This window comes from Coffea arabica, chromosome 7e, assembly GCF_036785885.1.
Source record: "Coffea arabica cultivar ET-39 chromosome 7e, Coffea Arabica ET-39 HiFi, whole genome shotgun sequence".
NCBI classification, from domain to species: domain Eukaryota; kingdom Viridiplantae; phylum Streptophyta; class Magnoliopsida; order Gentianales; family Rubiaceae; genus Coffea; species Coffea arabica.
Window position 1 is genome coordinate 44359726 of NC_092323.1, and position 14386 is coordinate 44374111.

A 14386-nucleotide genomic window follows, 5' to 3' on the forward strand; every position below is an offset into this window, starting at 1 on the left:
CAAAGCCCAAAATCAGACAATTAAAAATGAAAGAAATGCCCAATCAAAGAAAGAAGGCCGGAAACGAAAAGAGAGGAAACCATGCATGTTTTTGGATTTACAGAAATATGATGTCAATTTTCACCCGCATTTTGCTCCCTTTTTACAGAAATATGGTATCTGTGTCAACTTTAGTATTGGTCTTAAATGATTCCTAGCTTATGGTTTTCTCCATTTTCTAAATCTTCTTGTAGTAAACAAGTAACATGGTATAGAATTTCACAATCACAGAATTGAGAAGATGCCCAGAACCTTTAGGACATGCTAAAGTTACATGCTGTACAATATCACAATTTTCACTATTAAACCTCAAACCAGAAAAGAACATTTTACAAACAGATTTTGATGGACCATAAAGTATAAACACTATCAAACATCAAGCCAGAAAAGAACTTAGGGAACATTTTACAAATAGAGTGGATAATGTTGGATTGATAGAATGCATGACTCTGCTTGTCCCTGCCATGACAATGTTACACACCTGCATTAAGTTCAAACCAAATAATCTGGAAGCCCCACAAATAGCTTTAATAAACATGAATTATTATATCGTCGAACAGATTCAACGCATGTACAGATGAAGAAGGGACATGAGTAATTATAGCCAACCTGATGGGTGGGGAATGGTCACTCCAAATCAAGAAGAAACAATGGATGCTTCAGTCTTCACCATTGTCTAGTGTGATAAGGAAATAGGCTGTGGAGGACGGAATTTTTGCTGTGGAAGAAGGAATAATTGCAGTATTAGGTCAGTTGAATGAAGAGGCAAACATATTACCCAACAGAAAAGGTCATCTAATTTCTCTGATTTGTCATTTTGATCAGTTCGAGCAATTCAACACTTCAAATGGAAAATAAAACATGAAACGACATTTAAAAAGAAAAAACTTTAAGAAAAATTGATTCCTTTAGAATATTGTTTAGCGAAGAATAAAAATGTTTGTACTTCAGCAAAATATAGTGAAGAGAGACACGCGTTCAGATATTTAAAGATATTTCTAGCATTGAACTGATTAAACATATAAACAGATGACAAATGGACCAAGTGTGATGAGTGGAATAGAATTGATTCAACATATCCAAAGTATAATTTTACCTGGTCTGATGAGTGGAATCCCACTGTACGTTCACTCTCTCCCAGACCAAGTGTGATGAGAGGAAACAGACTCTCTTTCTGAGGAAATCTCCCCAGCTTCTGATGGAATTGACTCTGCTTCTGAGGAAATGGATGTATCATATTCATAACGACCTTCAAGTACGATCTTTAGATCCTCATTTCCCATATCTATCTGTTCTTGCTGAATTTGCTTTATTGATTTTACACAGACACACGACACCATTTCACTTCAATCATTTCAAGAGTCTCACATTCCCCTAAACAAGAAGGGACCTTCTCCAGGTACGGGCACGAGTGCACCACCAATTTCTCAAGACGGGAAAGACTATCAGAAGATGCAGTCCAGTTGCGAATGCCCAATTTTAGCAATTCCAAGACTCGGAGGTTAGGGAACTCCCCTTCTTTCACTACCCATTCTTCCCCATCGAAGGAGTAATTGAGTAATTTAAGCACTTCAAGATTGGGCAGCTTTCCAATTTTTGAAATTTCAGTCCATGGTTGCCTAATCCATGAGAGCACCAACTTCTTCAAATTCAGCGGGAATTTAAATCCATATGCCCTAAGACGAATCAAATGTAGTGATTCTAGTTGACTCAAACAGTCAAACTGAAGAATCTCATCGCAATTTTTCGCAGCTTTAAATGGGTTTGAGCGTCCTGCACATTTTAGGCTGCGGATGCTTGGTAACTTTGTCAATAGCTTTTGCAAGCTTTTAGAAGAGGGATCAATTAAAAGATTTAAAGTATTTAAATGATCTAAATCTGGGTATACTTCAAGATTTCCAACTCGAAAAATAAAACCATGAGTATGATCTTTAGTCCCATGTGGCTCAATACTTAGATTACTCAAGGTCTTAATGTTCCATATAGTATCCGGCAGCACAATCTGAAGATACGGCCCATTTACGGTAAGAGTTTCTAACCTTGAGAGGTTGTCTATCGCAGCCGGGATGGACCTTGTTTTACAAAGCGCCAGATGTCTCAAGTGAACAAGCAATAAAACTTCCATCGGAAATGATTCATAAAATTTCAAATCCCCCAAATCCAGCACTCTAAGAAGTTTAGGCAACAAAATCCCCAAATCCTCCACTTTTGGTTCCCAATAATTATCTCCAAACAAGAGCAAAGAGCGTAAATTGGGAAAAATTAGCATTAACTCCCAAATCTTCGATTCCCTGGTATTGTGAACATAAACTCGGTGGTGGTTGCTTGGTCCAGTAAGACTAAAAGGGTCTTTCCGACTATCAATGATATGTAGAAAACTTTCTTCGTTGGCTTTTTCCACACAAAACTCGTGTACCAAATCATGAATTTGGCAGGCTTGAACACCACCCCTAGTTCTTTGTCTGGAAACCAGAACTAAACTTCTATTAATTAGAGACATCAAGTGGTCGTAAGCCACTTCTTCTAAACTCTTTCCTTCAGTCTGCTGCACAAATCCTTCAGAAATCCAACGCCATAGCAACTTTCGAACATTAATAACCTCATCTTCTTTAAATGAACCAAAGTATAGAAGGCATGGCTTCAAATAATCTGGTAAATGACCATAACTCAGCTCAAGTGTCTTCATGCAGTATTCATTGTCAAGGACACTAGAACTCAGACATTTTGCAACATCTTCCCAACAATCTTGTGTAGTATTAGCAAGAATTCCAGCAACAAGGACAATTGTGAGGGGTAAGCCTCTACAAGATTTTGCTATTTGAGATCCAACTTCACTTAGTGTTGGAGGACAACTTTCTTTGTCAAATAGCTTTTTCTGCAGCAATGCCCAACTCTCTTCGTCAGTAAGTTGGCGGAGATGGTAAGGTTTGATATCAGGTTTGGATTGTAAAGACAACTCCTGAAATCTGCTGGTGAAGAGAATCCTGCTTCCATTGACATCATTCGGCAACAATTTTTCCAACAAATTCCATGCCTCAACGTCCCACAAGTCGTCCAAAACAAGGAGATACCTAGTTCTCAGTAAAACTTGCTTTAGCTGCAGAGCTAAAGCATTTTCATCCATCTTAAGAAATTCATCAGGACTCTTTGAAGAAATACTACACAAAAGCTGAACTAATAATATGCGAGTGCTATATGTTTGAGAAACACAACACCAGCCACAAACATGGAAATGTGACCTAACTGAAGGAGCAGTATAAACTTTATTGGCTAATGTGGTCTTACCTAGCCCAGGCATTCCCACGATGGGAACAACATCCAACTGCTTTGATCCTCTCGTAAGTCGATGCGTGATAGTTTCCACCGCATCATCGAGGCCCACCAGATCTTCATTGTGTGTGGCGGCAGTAAGTTGTGTTGGTATCTGAATGGAAGTCTTGTTAACTCTCTGGGTTTGACCGTTTTGGATCTCCAGGGCCTTAATCTTCAGATGATTGACATCATTAGCAACAGCAACCAGAGAATCTTGGCAATTATCACCAACAAGTGTTGAGTCAATCAGTAACTCTGCCTTGCAAGTAGCCTCCATAACATGACTCCAGAAACCTTGAAGTTTTCCATCATGATAGCGCTGATCCTTGATATTCTCCAAGAAAGATCTCAAGAATATGAGATCTTCCAGGACCATTTGGAATCTATCCAATAGGAAAACATTTGAATCATCAGCCTCATCACTCTTTCCTAGCTCCTTGAGATTTTCTAGGAAAAAATCCATACAGCCCAACTCATTGCATCTAGGGTAATTAAGCGATGAACATGGTGATGTTAGTGGATAATTGTGTGCAACCTCTGCCATCAAATACATGAGAACTCTGTGCAAATGAAACAGCCCAATTTCTGTGTTCTTGGGCAACCCTTCTTTGATTTCATTGACAGAAAGGGAGAAGATCAAAATTCCTGCATTACAGACTACAACTCCAATAAGATCCTTTATTTTATCACCTAGTGTCTCCTCCCGTTTAAGAAGGTTACTCAGATATTTTATTCCCTGATAGAGTTTTAGCATTTGACCCTTCACTAGAACCTGAAAGCTAGCATAAGATCCTAGTAGATCCATAAGATAATCCAGGAGAGAATTAACAAACTCGACTGCCACTGGATGCTCATTCTCCTCAAGGACTAAAGCGTTTAATGATCTTGATTGTTTCTTTGAGGCTTCCAGGACATGGATATAAATTTCTCGGGCTTGGGGATCAAGGGGATTTATCTTCTTGTGTATCATCTGATGTATTTCAAAGGCCATTTGATTGATTGTATCAACACGTACAGAAGTTGCAGTCAGTCTATCACTGTCAAACTGACATACAGAAATCAGGTGAGCAGCCACAACTGCAACGTGAGTCAAGAGATCTATCAATTGCTCACACTCAACACCTCGCACTATAGCAAAACCAATGAGATTCCTTAAGGGCATTAGCTTCTGTCTAATGGGTTCCATGTGATGTCCAAATAAATGACACTCTAGAGTCTCTAAAAGGGACTCAATAAGATCCATAACTAGTCGTGGATCTCCCCGTGAGTAATAGTTGAAGAAGATGATGGAGCATGATTTCTTGATATCTGTCTCAAGGAACACAATGATATTTTCTAGGGACCTGGTCAGCGCACTATGTACAATTTTAAGATCTGGCTCACCAGAATGTTTGTATAAAAGATAGGTAGACTGAAGATCATGAATCATCTTGATAATCACATCTTGAATTCTGAATCTCAAACTTTCAGATATAATATTACCCTTGTCCTCTTGATCATGCTCCAAAAACACTTCACAGTTCCTCCTCCTCCTGCACTTTTTGGCATATAAGAAAAAGATTTTCAATAATCTTACCTTTATCCTCAGGTACTTGATGAATCTGCCAATGTTCCGGGAATAGTAGGACTTCTTAAGCTCAGCAAGACAGTCAAACTCGACAAGACAATCAAAAGCAAGATCAAAGCAACTAGTGCTATTGCTAGAGGAGGTGTGATACGAGTGCAGATAATCATCTAAAGCAAAATCAAAGCAACCGGTGTTACTTGTAGAGGGGATGTCCATTATGATATCTTCTTTTCGCTCTGATATCAGATTTCTATCTGGTTTAGCCACTGAATAAAATTAATTCAGGATCTACAACTTTCTCATCTAACAATAGCTAACAAACAACAGGCTGGACTCTTTCTTCTTCTTCTTCTTTTTTTAATATTACTTTTTGTGTAAATATTGTAAATATTTCTTATATTAAACTAAGAGCCTCAATTATGCCAATGTTGACCATAATAATATCCCTTCTCGATATGGTTCTGGCTCTGTCGCTGGGGATGTCCTAAACTTTAAATGTCCAAATTAACTCAAATTTTTATAATTTTCAAAGAATGCACTACGGTGATGATAATATCTTTGGGATCTTATTCGGTGTCAAATCCAGTGCCAATCCCACTAATCGCGTGATGGTAGAAGAAATTTAAATAAATAACATATGACAAATTAAATAAATAGGACACTTGGCATAAATATAAAAGTAGTACTGAATTGCCATTGAAAAAGTGGCACTGAGGATTCCATGTGCCTCTCAATATAATAAAATTGGACCATTGAATTTGAGTCGTACTAAAGTCTGAAGAGAACATTAAATGATCTTGAGAGGTTCATGGTTTAACTCTTAAATCTTTTTATTTTTCCCATTTTTTTTTCTATTTTTTCTTGTAAGACTTAATAAATTTCTCCTTTTGGACAAAGAAAATAGTAATAACTGGTAGTGTTTTTTGCTACTTTTAAAATTTGAAAGTCTTTGCCCTTTAAACTCTACAGGGCAAAAAAAAAAAATGCATGAGGCATTTAAAGCTTCAGAACTGGATGGTATATTAGTCCTGCTTCTCCCGATGGCTAGTCTTATTACGGAAGCCTTCCGGCCTTGAATCCAATCCATAATCCGGGCCGGATTTTGGGTAACGTTCAAACATTTTTTGGAAAATGACCTGTTTCATCCCTTATATTTCATAAAAATATTTTTTTTATCCTTTACTTTTAAAACGAAGCAATTTGATCCCTGACATTTAAAAATTAAACTTATTACATCCCTGAATCTAATTGTCAATCTGAATCAAATCATCCAATAACCCAGTAATAAATTTCGGAGATAAAATTGATAGATCATTCCGTCAACTCCATCATATTCACATGACATTTATTGAACCAAAAAAAAAAATAAAAAGTATAACATTAAAGGTCATTTTTTGTCTGGGAATAATAGGGTTTCTTTTAATCTTTTCATATACCGTTAGTATATACGCTTGCGAGTCTAGATATATGTCATAAATACAAAATTGGTATTTAAATTTAAATTGAAATGATGTGGCAGTTACATAAGCCCATCAGTGTATACAATGACAATGTAGGAAAGATTAATTCTTCTTTTTTATGTTATAATTTTTTATTTTTTATTTTTTGGTTCATTAAATTTCACTTGAATATCAAATTGAGTTAGTCAGGTGATCTACCAATTATGCCCCCCAAATTTGTAATTAGGTTGATTGATGGTTTGATTCATATTGAAAATTGGGTTCAGGGACGTAATAACTTCAATTTTTAAATGTCAAGGATGAAATTGCTTCGTTTTAAAAGTGAGGGACGAAAAGAATAATTTTGTGAAATGTGAGGGATGACACTGGTCATTTTCCCAACATTTTTTTAGCACTTTTTCGCTTCAAATGTGCAGCAGAACTGTATAAGTAATTAAAAGTTAAATAGTGCCAAACAAAGACCACGACCAAGAGAAAAGTTATCATTTTTGTGCGGACATTAATTAAACTATCATTTGTTAGTGGCCATGCATGCATCTACCAATTTGGTCGCTTTCTTCTTTTATGACCAATTTGAAGTCGGATTCCTCGCATTTCAAACTCAAATTTGCAATCACATGAGAAGTAAAATTACAATATTCATGTAATGGTTTTTGCATTAATTTCGATATTGCTCTCAAACAATTGAAAGCTTCTGGGCTTGAGATTTTCAAATTAATTGTCTAATTTAAATCACAGTGTAAATCAATCAAAGAAACTATAATATTGCTGATAGCTTGTAGCTCTAATTAAATGTTTATAGACGTACAACTTACTTAAAGAATGTAGAATGCAATTCAAGAAAATGATTTTGTGCTAAATGTAGAAAAACATGTTCTCCAATTAAACTGAAATTTAGTAGCTCCTTTCTGTAAAAATTGTTGTTTAAAACACTTAAAAATGTAGAGCAATTTTCAAATTTGTATATGTATAGTGCAAATAGATGGATTCCAATATTAAAAACTAATGAGATTTAAAATGTGGAGAACAGGCCGGGGTTAGAAACCATGACCTCTAATTTGTCGTGCCTCCACTTGTTAGTTGTTACACAGGTTTTTCTTTTCTTTTTTTTTTGTTTCTTTTATCTTTCAAGAGGTAATTTTTTTTAAACGGCAACGATAATATTTATATAATCTAATCTATCTTAATCTAGAGGGAGGAGAATCTAAAAAGATTATGTATAGAATTCTTTGGATTTTTTCACTGCAAATAAGATTCAAACCCTTGATTTATAACTCAAAGATGGACTTTAGTCCCTTTTTTGGCTCAGTGGTTTTTCAAGAGGTAACAGGGGTATTATTTTTTGGGGTCCCCAAGCAAGCAAAGGGCACCACTCACCTGGCGGTACCATTGGGCAGCACGGAACAACATCCACAAATGGGACCCGTGGGAAATTGATGTCTTTAATTTTTACCGGTCCCTGACTCCCAAGTTCCAATTTAGCTGGAAGGAAAGAAGACGATGAAGTAGGGAAAAAAATAAAAAGAAAAGAAGAAAAAGTGGAAATTATCTTGGCTCCAATATTAGCGGTTTTTGAAAGTGTTTTTAAAATATTTTACTATAACAATAAATATAAAAAACTTTTATTGTTTGTCGATATACTATTTTTTAAAATAGTGATTTCCTATCGTTCACCTTTTGTTTCCTTAGTGTTTTCACATTAATCATTGTTAGTGTCCTATCATGGGTAGAAGCAGAATATTATACCTGTTATAATATTGGTGATTGGTCTTATAAATTCTCTCAGCTGGTAATTAAATAATTGTATTTGCATCTTAAATGTGTTTATGAGAATGTAAATATGTGCATTCCCGAAATTTTTTTCCTTTCATTTATGTCGGAAATGGGATAGTTTTTTTCACTTTAATATTATAATTTTTTAATGCAAATTCATTTTGATTTATTTTGCATAAACACTAAAAAGTATTTTTGAAGATATTCTTTATTCTTTTTTCAAAATAATCTAGATTTCCTCAAGTAAACTATTGTTAGTCCATGAAACATGACAGTAATTTTAGTTGCTACATAGAGGATAGAAATGTGCCTAAGGAAACGAAAAAAAGTAAAAAGTAAAATAGCAAATTAAAGTATGGCATTGATGTGAAAAACTATAAATTCCCTTAGTTGTTAGCTGGTGGACAAAGCGAGGAAACAGCTAGAAAGCTGAAATGACCAGAAAGAGGAAAGCTTGAGGTATGAGCGTCAGATAATATGTCACATTGACTACGACATTGAGTAATCAACTCTTTCTATCATAGTTGGCTATCAAGTCTGACAGGTTGTCGGCCTGTGCAATAATAAAACTTGCTCAAATTAAAAGTAATTTTTATAGATAGCGGTGAGCAGGATCGAATTCACAGGGACTGGGAGTAATTATTTTTTTTCAAATTCACAGTGACAAGGGGGTGTTTTTATATCAGGGGTGACAATTTAAGCAATTCAACTAAAAGTAAAATAATAAAAATAAAATAGCCAACTAGAAATTAAATGATAATTCACTAAAATTAAGGTAATAATAATCAAAGATCTAGCCAAGAAATATCTTCAGCAATGATTCACCTAATTGATCATCGATGCAAAGGCAATTCCAATTATTTACTAATAAATAGCTTATAACTGCCAAACAAGTGATGACAGTCAGCCCCTCCTTACTGTGTCGGTGATCAAGGTACGCCCGTTAATCACTGCTCTATTTGGAAAACAATCCTAGGTACGCCCGTAAGATTTAATTCCCCAATTGCCTTACGTATTAGAAGAGCCCTATTCTAACCAAGTAACGCACTACCAGGGTTATTTCAGATTAGCCTTCGTATCCCCCTGACATGAATCTAATCGTGTCAGTTGTCACTATTTCAAGGCAATTAAACAATTACGGATTTAATGCCCTAATTGACAATAGATTACCAAATTAACTAATTATCCGGATCCAAGACAATCAATTAATTAAATAATCATAAGTATAGCAATCAAGGAATATGCGAATACCAATAAATAAAAGAAAAAGATTAAATTAAATCGATCGCACAAATTTTTTAGGCGAGTCAAAGCATCCGTTGTTTCTTGACTAGAGTGAGGAAATTAGTTCATATTTGATGAACAAAATCCGCAAAAAATTGAAGCAATAGTCGCGGCCATCAAGTGGGTAAATTCAAACCGCTTGAATTACCAAGGAAAAAACAAGCTACAGGAAGTAAATTCTAGTCTCCACTTTGTCTACACATACGGAGGAGGAAAAAAACAACTAGAAGCTGAAACTAAGGATGTTGCTGCGGTATGTTTAGTAATCAGAGAAGAGGTATGGAAAGTAAAACATATGGTAAACAAGGCGGCACGTTGCAACCTGACATGTACGGATCAAGAAGAGAATATTTCTACAAAAGCAAGTGGTGAGTCTGGTGACCTATAACCGGGGTTTGGAAATGTTGCGTACTGCAGAAGCTAAAAATGTGTTGGGATGTCACGAAATTAATATAAATATAAAGGGCCTAAGAATAAAACATTTGTAAGGAAGCGTAAGCAGTACTAATTACTAAACAAAGCCATCCTGGGACCACTGATTATGGGCATTACATCAACAAAATACTATCTATTTATGGGCATTTTATTCTGAATCATTGCATTTATGTAAAATACATAAATATTTTGGATAGCACGGATATTCACACTAGTTGTCCTTGTACTAAGTTTTATGGGCATTTTACTCTGAATCATTACATTTTGGATACTACTTTGATTAGAATTTAGTTTAAAGACATTCACTGGAGTTTGGACGTATCCAGAGAGCACCGATCGATGTATGTTCAAGCGTAAATTGAAATAAATATGCAACTTAAAATTTTTAAAAATAAATTACTACTGCATATCCGAAATTTACTTTTTGGAGAGTAGGTTTAGTTCATACTATTTTTCATAGTATTTTAAAATATATAAGTACAAAAAATTTTAAATTATACCTATAATCATGTATTATACGAGTATATTATGAGTACTTACTAACTAAGGTACTAAACTTTAATCATTAATAAACACATCTTATCGTTATTTCAAATAAACTTTCTAATACTAGTTTGAGATAAGTTTTAAAGTAAAATAGTGCATGCGTCCCATAAATCAATAAATCTTGATTATTAATCAAATTTGCCATGTTATCAGTAATAATTACTATTTATGTATAAAAACTTACTATTACTTGAATTAAACTTACTAAGGTATATTATGAGTGCTTACTAACTAAGGTACTAAGTTTTAATCATTAAAAAAAACATCTAAGTTTTAATCATTAATAAAAACATCTTATCATTATTTCAAATAAACTTCCTAATACTACTTTGAGATAAGGTTTTAATGTAAAAATTGTACATGCATTCCAAAAAATGGTAAATTTTGATCCTTAATCATTTTTATTGCCATGTTATTAGTAAGAATTACTATTTATGTATAAAAACTTACTGTTATTTGAACTAAACTTACTCTTTTAAAAGTAAGTTTGGGATATCAAGTAGTAATCTATTTATTTAAAAATTAAGTTTAATATTTATTCCAATTTACCTTTGAGGTATAAAAGTTACTAATCTATTACACTTAACTTACTATTTTAGATAGGAAACTTACTTCCATAATTTTAGGTGTTATTTTATTTAGGTGAATAGGTCCAACAATAAATCAAATGATCGTTAAAAGTGCAACAACATGTTATATCAGGTAAAAACTATTTCGCTATCATAACTATCGTTTAGTATCTATATCTATATGTATTGCTGAGGAGGGTTTTGGATAAGGAGCTTCCAAAATTATCAAAAGTCTGAGTGCTATTTTAATAGAATTTTACATTTTTATAATTAAAAAATATTTATCTCTTAACTAATCATGTAACTGGCCCTACAAATCCTATAATCATGCTTATATTTTTTCCACATTCCCTCATGTTTTTTCCACTACCCCATAAAATTCAAACTCCTAAACTTTAACTAACGGATAATAACCACCCCTGTAAAATGATATCTGCAAATTCCAATTCACATCTCACATTTATTACTGACACTTATCATATCACTTAGAGTAATAACTAACCGTTAATTTAAGAAATTCGGAACTACGAAAGTCAAATATCCAAAATTTAGGAGTCTGTTTAAATTACAATTTTCACAATTCAACGTATCTTATTGTCATAATATATTTTACTCTCACAATCATTCACAAATTATAAAGGCATTAAAAATAAATAATTTTTTTAATAAAAATTAATTCAAAGGTAGTTAATTTACACACACACACACACACACATATACATATATATATATATATTCTCATAATGCATATATATATAAGATTATCAAATCGAATGCATAATATTGGTAAGTATTTCATTTTAAAATAAAAAAACATGCAATTACATTTATTTCTATCTATATATCATTCATTTTCTAATATAAATTATTATTATTATTTTAAGATCCATCTTTTGCAAAAACACAATTCTTGAATGATTTACAGTTTTTTTTCATACTTTGAACTATTGTTAGATAAATCTTAAATTTTAATTATGTTGGTATAATTTTTTTAACTTTTTTCAAATTAAAATGGTATAATCTTTTGATTTATTTTAATAATGTAAGCACCGTGCTACGATATTCACACTAGCTGTCCTTGTATGACCGAGCCTGAGAGTTTGAGCATGTTTTGGTTGAATGTTATAATTCAAAATTTGGGGTTTGGAGAGAATAGCTTATATCCATTGTAATCAAAACTCAAACAAATGTGGGGATAAACCTGATTGTCACAACAAACTATACAAATGTGGGGATAAATCTTAGTTAGTAAGTACTCATAATATACCTGTATAATAAATGATTATAGGTATAATTTAATATTTTTTGTATTTATATATTTTAAAATACTATGAAAAGTAACCTTGTAAAATATATAATAAAATTTTGTCTTATCATAAGTTTGTATTCATTTTCAATTTTTGAAAAGTTTGAAAGTTTGGATAACAATAACAACAAATCTTCCTAGTTACACGTAGAATATCACTTGTTTCTATATCACAATTTTTATAATTTAACACCTATGAATATAATAAAATAAAATTATTATTTTATAATACGATAAAATTTTATTATTTTCTAAGGTTATGTGAAAGGTCAAAATATTTTTCACATAATATTTTAAAATATATAAGTACAAAAGAATATTAAATTATACATATAATCATGCATTATACAAGTATGTTACGAGTACTTACTAACTAATGTACTAAGTTTTAATCATTTATAAAATATTTTATTGTTATTTCAAATAAGCTTTCTAGTATTAATTTGGTATAAGCCATAAAGGATTGAGTGATTTGAGTCAGTTGCTTCTGTGTTAATTTTGACTGTAGTTAACGAATTCAATGATTTAGTCCGTCTACCTTAGGTTAGTGGGAAAATGGGTCACAGTTGGCTGGAATAAAATTGTAATAAACCCGTTTTCCAATAAAAAATCAATTCTTTATCGCTTTCCTCTATTATAAGAACAAAGTACCCCTTTTCCTAAAAAAAAATTATTTATCGGATAAAATAAAAATAAACCCATTTTTCAATAAAATTCTAACTCTTTATGCCTTTCCTCTATTATAAGAATTGTGCACCCATTTTGCCATAAACAAATTTATTTATCAAATAAAAAAATTTATTTATCGAAAAAATAAAAATAAGCCCGTTTCTCAATAAAACATCAGCTCTTTATGGCTTTCTTCCCTTATAAGAAAAAAGTATTCATTTTGCCACAAACAAATTTGTTTATCAAATAAAATAAAAATAAACTCTTTTTTCAATAAAAAACTAGTTCTTTATGACTTTCCTCCATTATAAGAATATAGTACCCATTTTTCTAAAAAAAATATTATTTATCGAATAAAATAAAAATGAACCTGTTTTTTCAATAAAACACCAACTCTTTATAGTTTTCCTCTATTATAAGAACAAAGTACCCATTTTTTCATAAATAAATTTATTTATTGGTTGAAAAAATAAATATATTTTTCAATAAAACACCAATTCTTTATAGTTTTCCTTCGTTCACTACAACAAAAAAGGGTATTAGCGACAACAACTTTAGCAAGAAGTAGAAAGGTTGACGCTATTAAGAGGCTTATAGCAAGGAAAAGGACAATACTTCACCAAAAATTGGAGCCATCATATACTCTGCGAGGGCAAGGACTTTTTTCGGTTAAAATTCTTACCAAACAGGGGCGGAGCCAGAAAAAATTCTTAGTGGGGGCAAAGCAACACTAAAATCTTTTACCTACTTTTTTCTAGTTTTTTAAGCAAAAAAAAAAAAAATCACCAACAAGTACAAATGATGCATATATTCCATGAAAAACATAAAAATACAAATTCAAAATTATTAATGTAATAATAATTTTATTTCAAAAATAAATTAAACTATTTACAATTGATCACTTTGAGTTTTATATTTTGATAACTAATTTGGTTGTGGAAGTAAGAATGACTCTCGGTTGTGGAGGAAAATGGGGGACCAGTGGAGGGAAGGGAAATTGGGAAGTGGGGATAAAGGAAGTGAATGATATGATTGGATGAATTGATCAAGAGAGAGAGTAGCTAGCTGCTTGGTTGTGGAAGGTAGTGGCTCTCGGTTGTGAGGGGAAAATGAGGGACCAGAGGAGGGAAGGGAAATTGGGAAGTAGGGTCCAAAGAAAGTGAATGATATGATTGGTACTTGCTAGTTAAAATAAAAAGGTTTTTTTTAGCTTATTTTAAATGGAATTTATGCCCCACGTATTTTTTTAGAATTTTAATTTATGAACTAATTTAAAAAATCACGTAATTCTTTCACATCCTTTCTAAAAAAACTCTGGAGACACACTTAAAATTATATTAAAATTATACAAGTACTATAGGAATTTAAAGGGGGCCCCACTACCCCCACCTTAAATCCACCCCTGTAATGCCAAAAGAAGTGCGGG

The 14386-nt window shown here is 32.7% G+C and overlaps 1 protein-coding gene across 1 annotated transcript; it reads right to left on the reverse strand.

The window, feature by feature from the left end:
* Positions 1 to 1166: 1166 nt before the first annotated feature.
* Positions 1167 to 5134, reverse strand: LOC113700894 (putative late blight resistance protein homolog R1A-4). The gene is made up of 2 exons (XM_027221321.2): positions 1430 to 5134; positions 1167 to 1337 (listed from the first exon to the last, which is right to left on the reverse strand). Exons 1-2 carry the CDS (start codon positions 5132 to 5134, stop codon positions 1167 to 1169), a joined length of 3876 nt encoding a protein of 1291 aa, XP_027077122.2.
* Positions 5135 to 14386: the final 9252 nt, after the last annotated feature.

What these genes read in the sequence shown, in the direction of transcription:
- LOC113700894 (XM_027221321.2), bottom strand. Translation starts at nt 5,134, where the DNA reads ATGGACATCCCCTCTACAAGTAACACCGGTTGCTTTGATTTTGCTTTA. An exon ending in CGTGCCCGTACCTGGAGAAG is followed by an intron (nt 1,338 to 1,429) that starts GTCCCTTCTTGT and finishes AAGCAAATTCAG; the next exon opens with CAAGAACAGATAGATATGGG.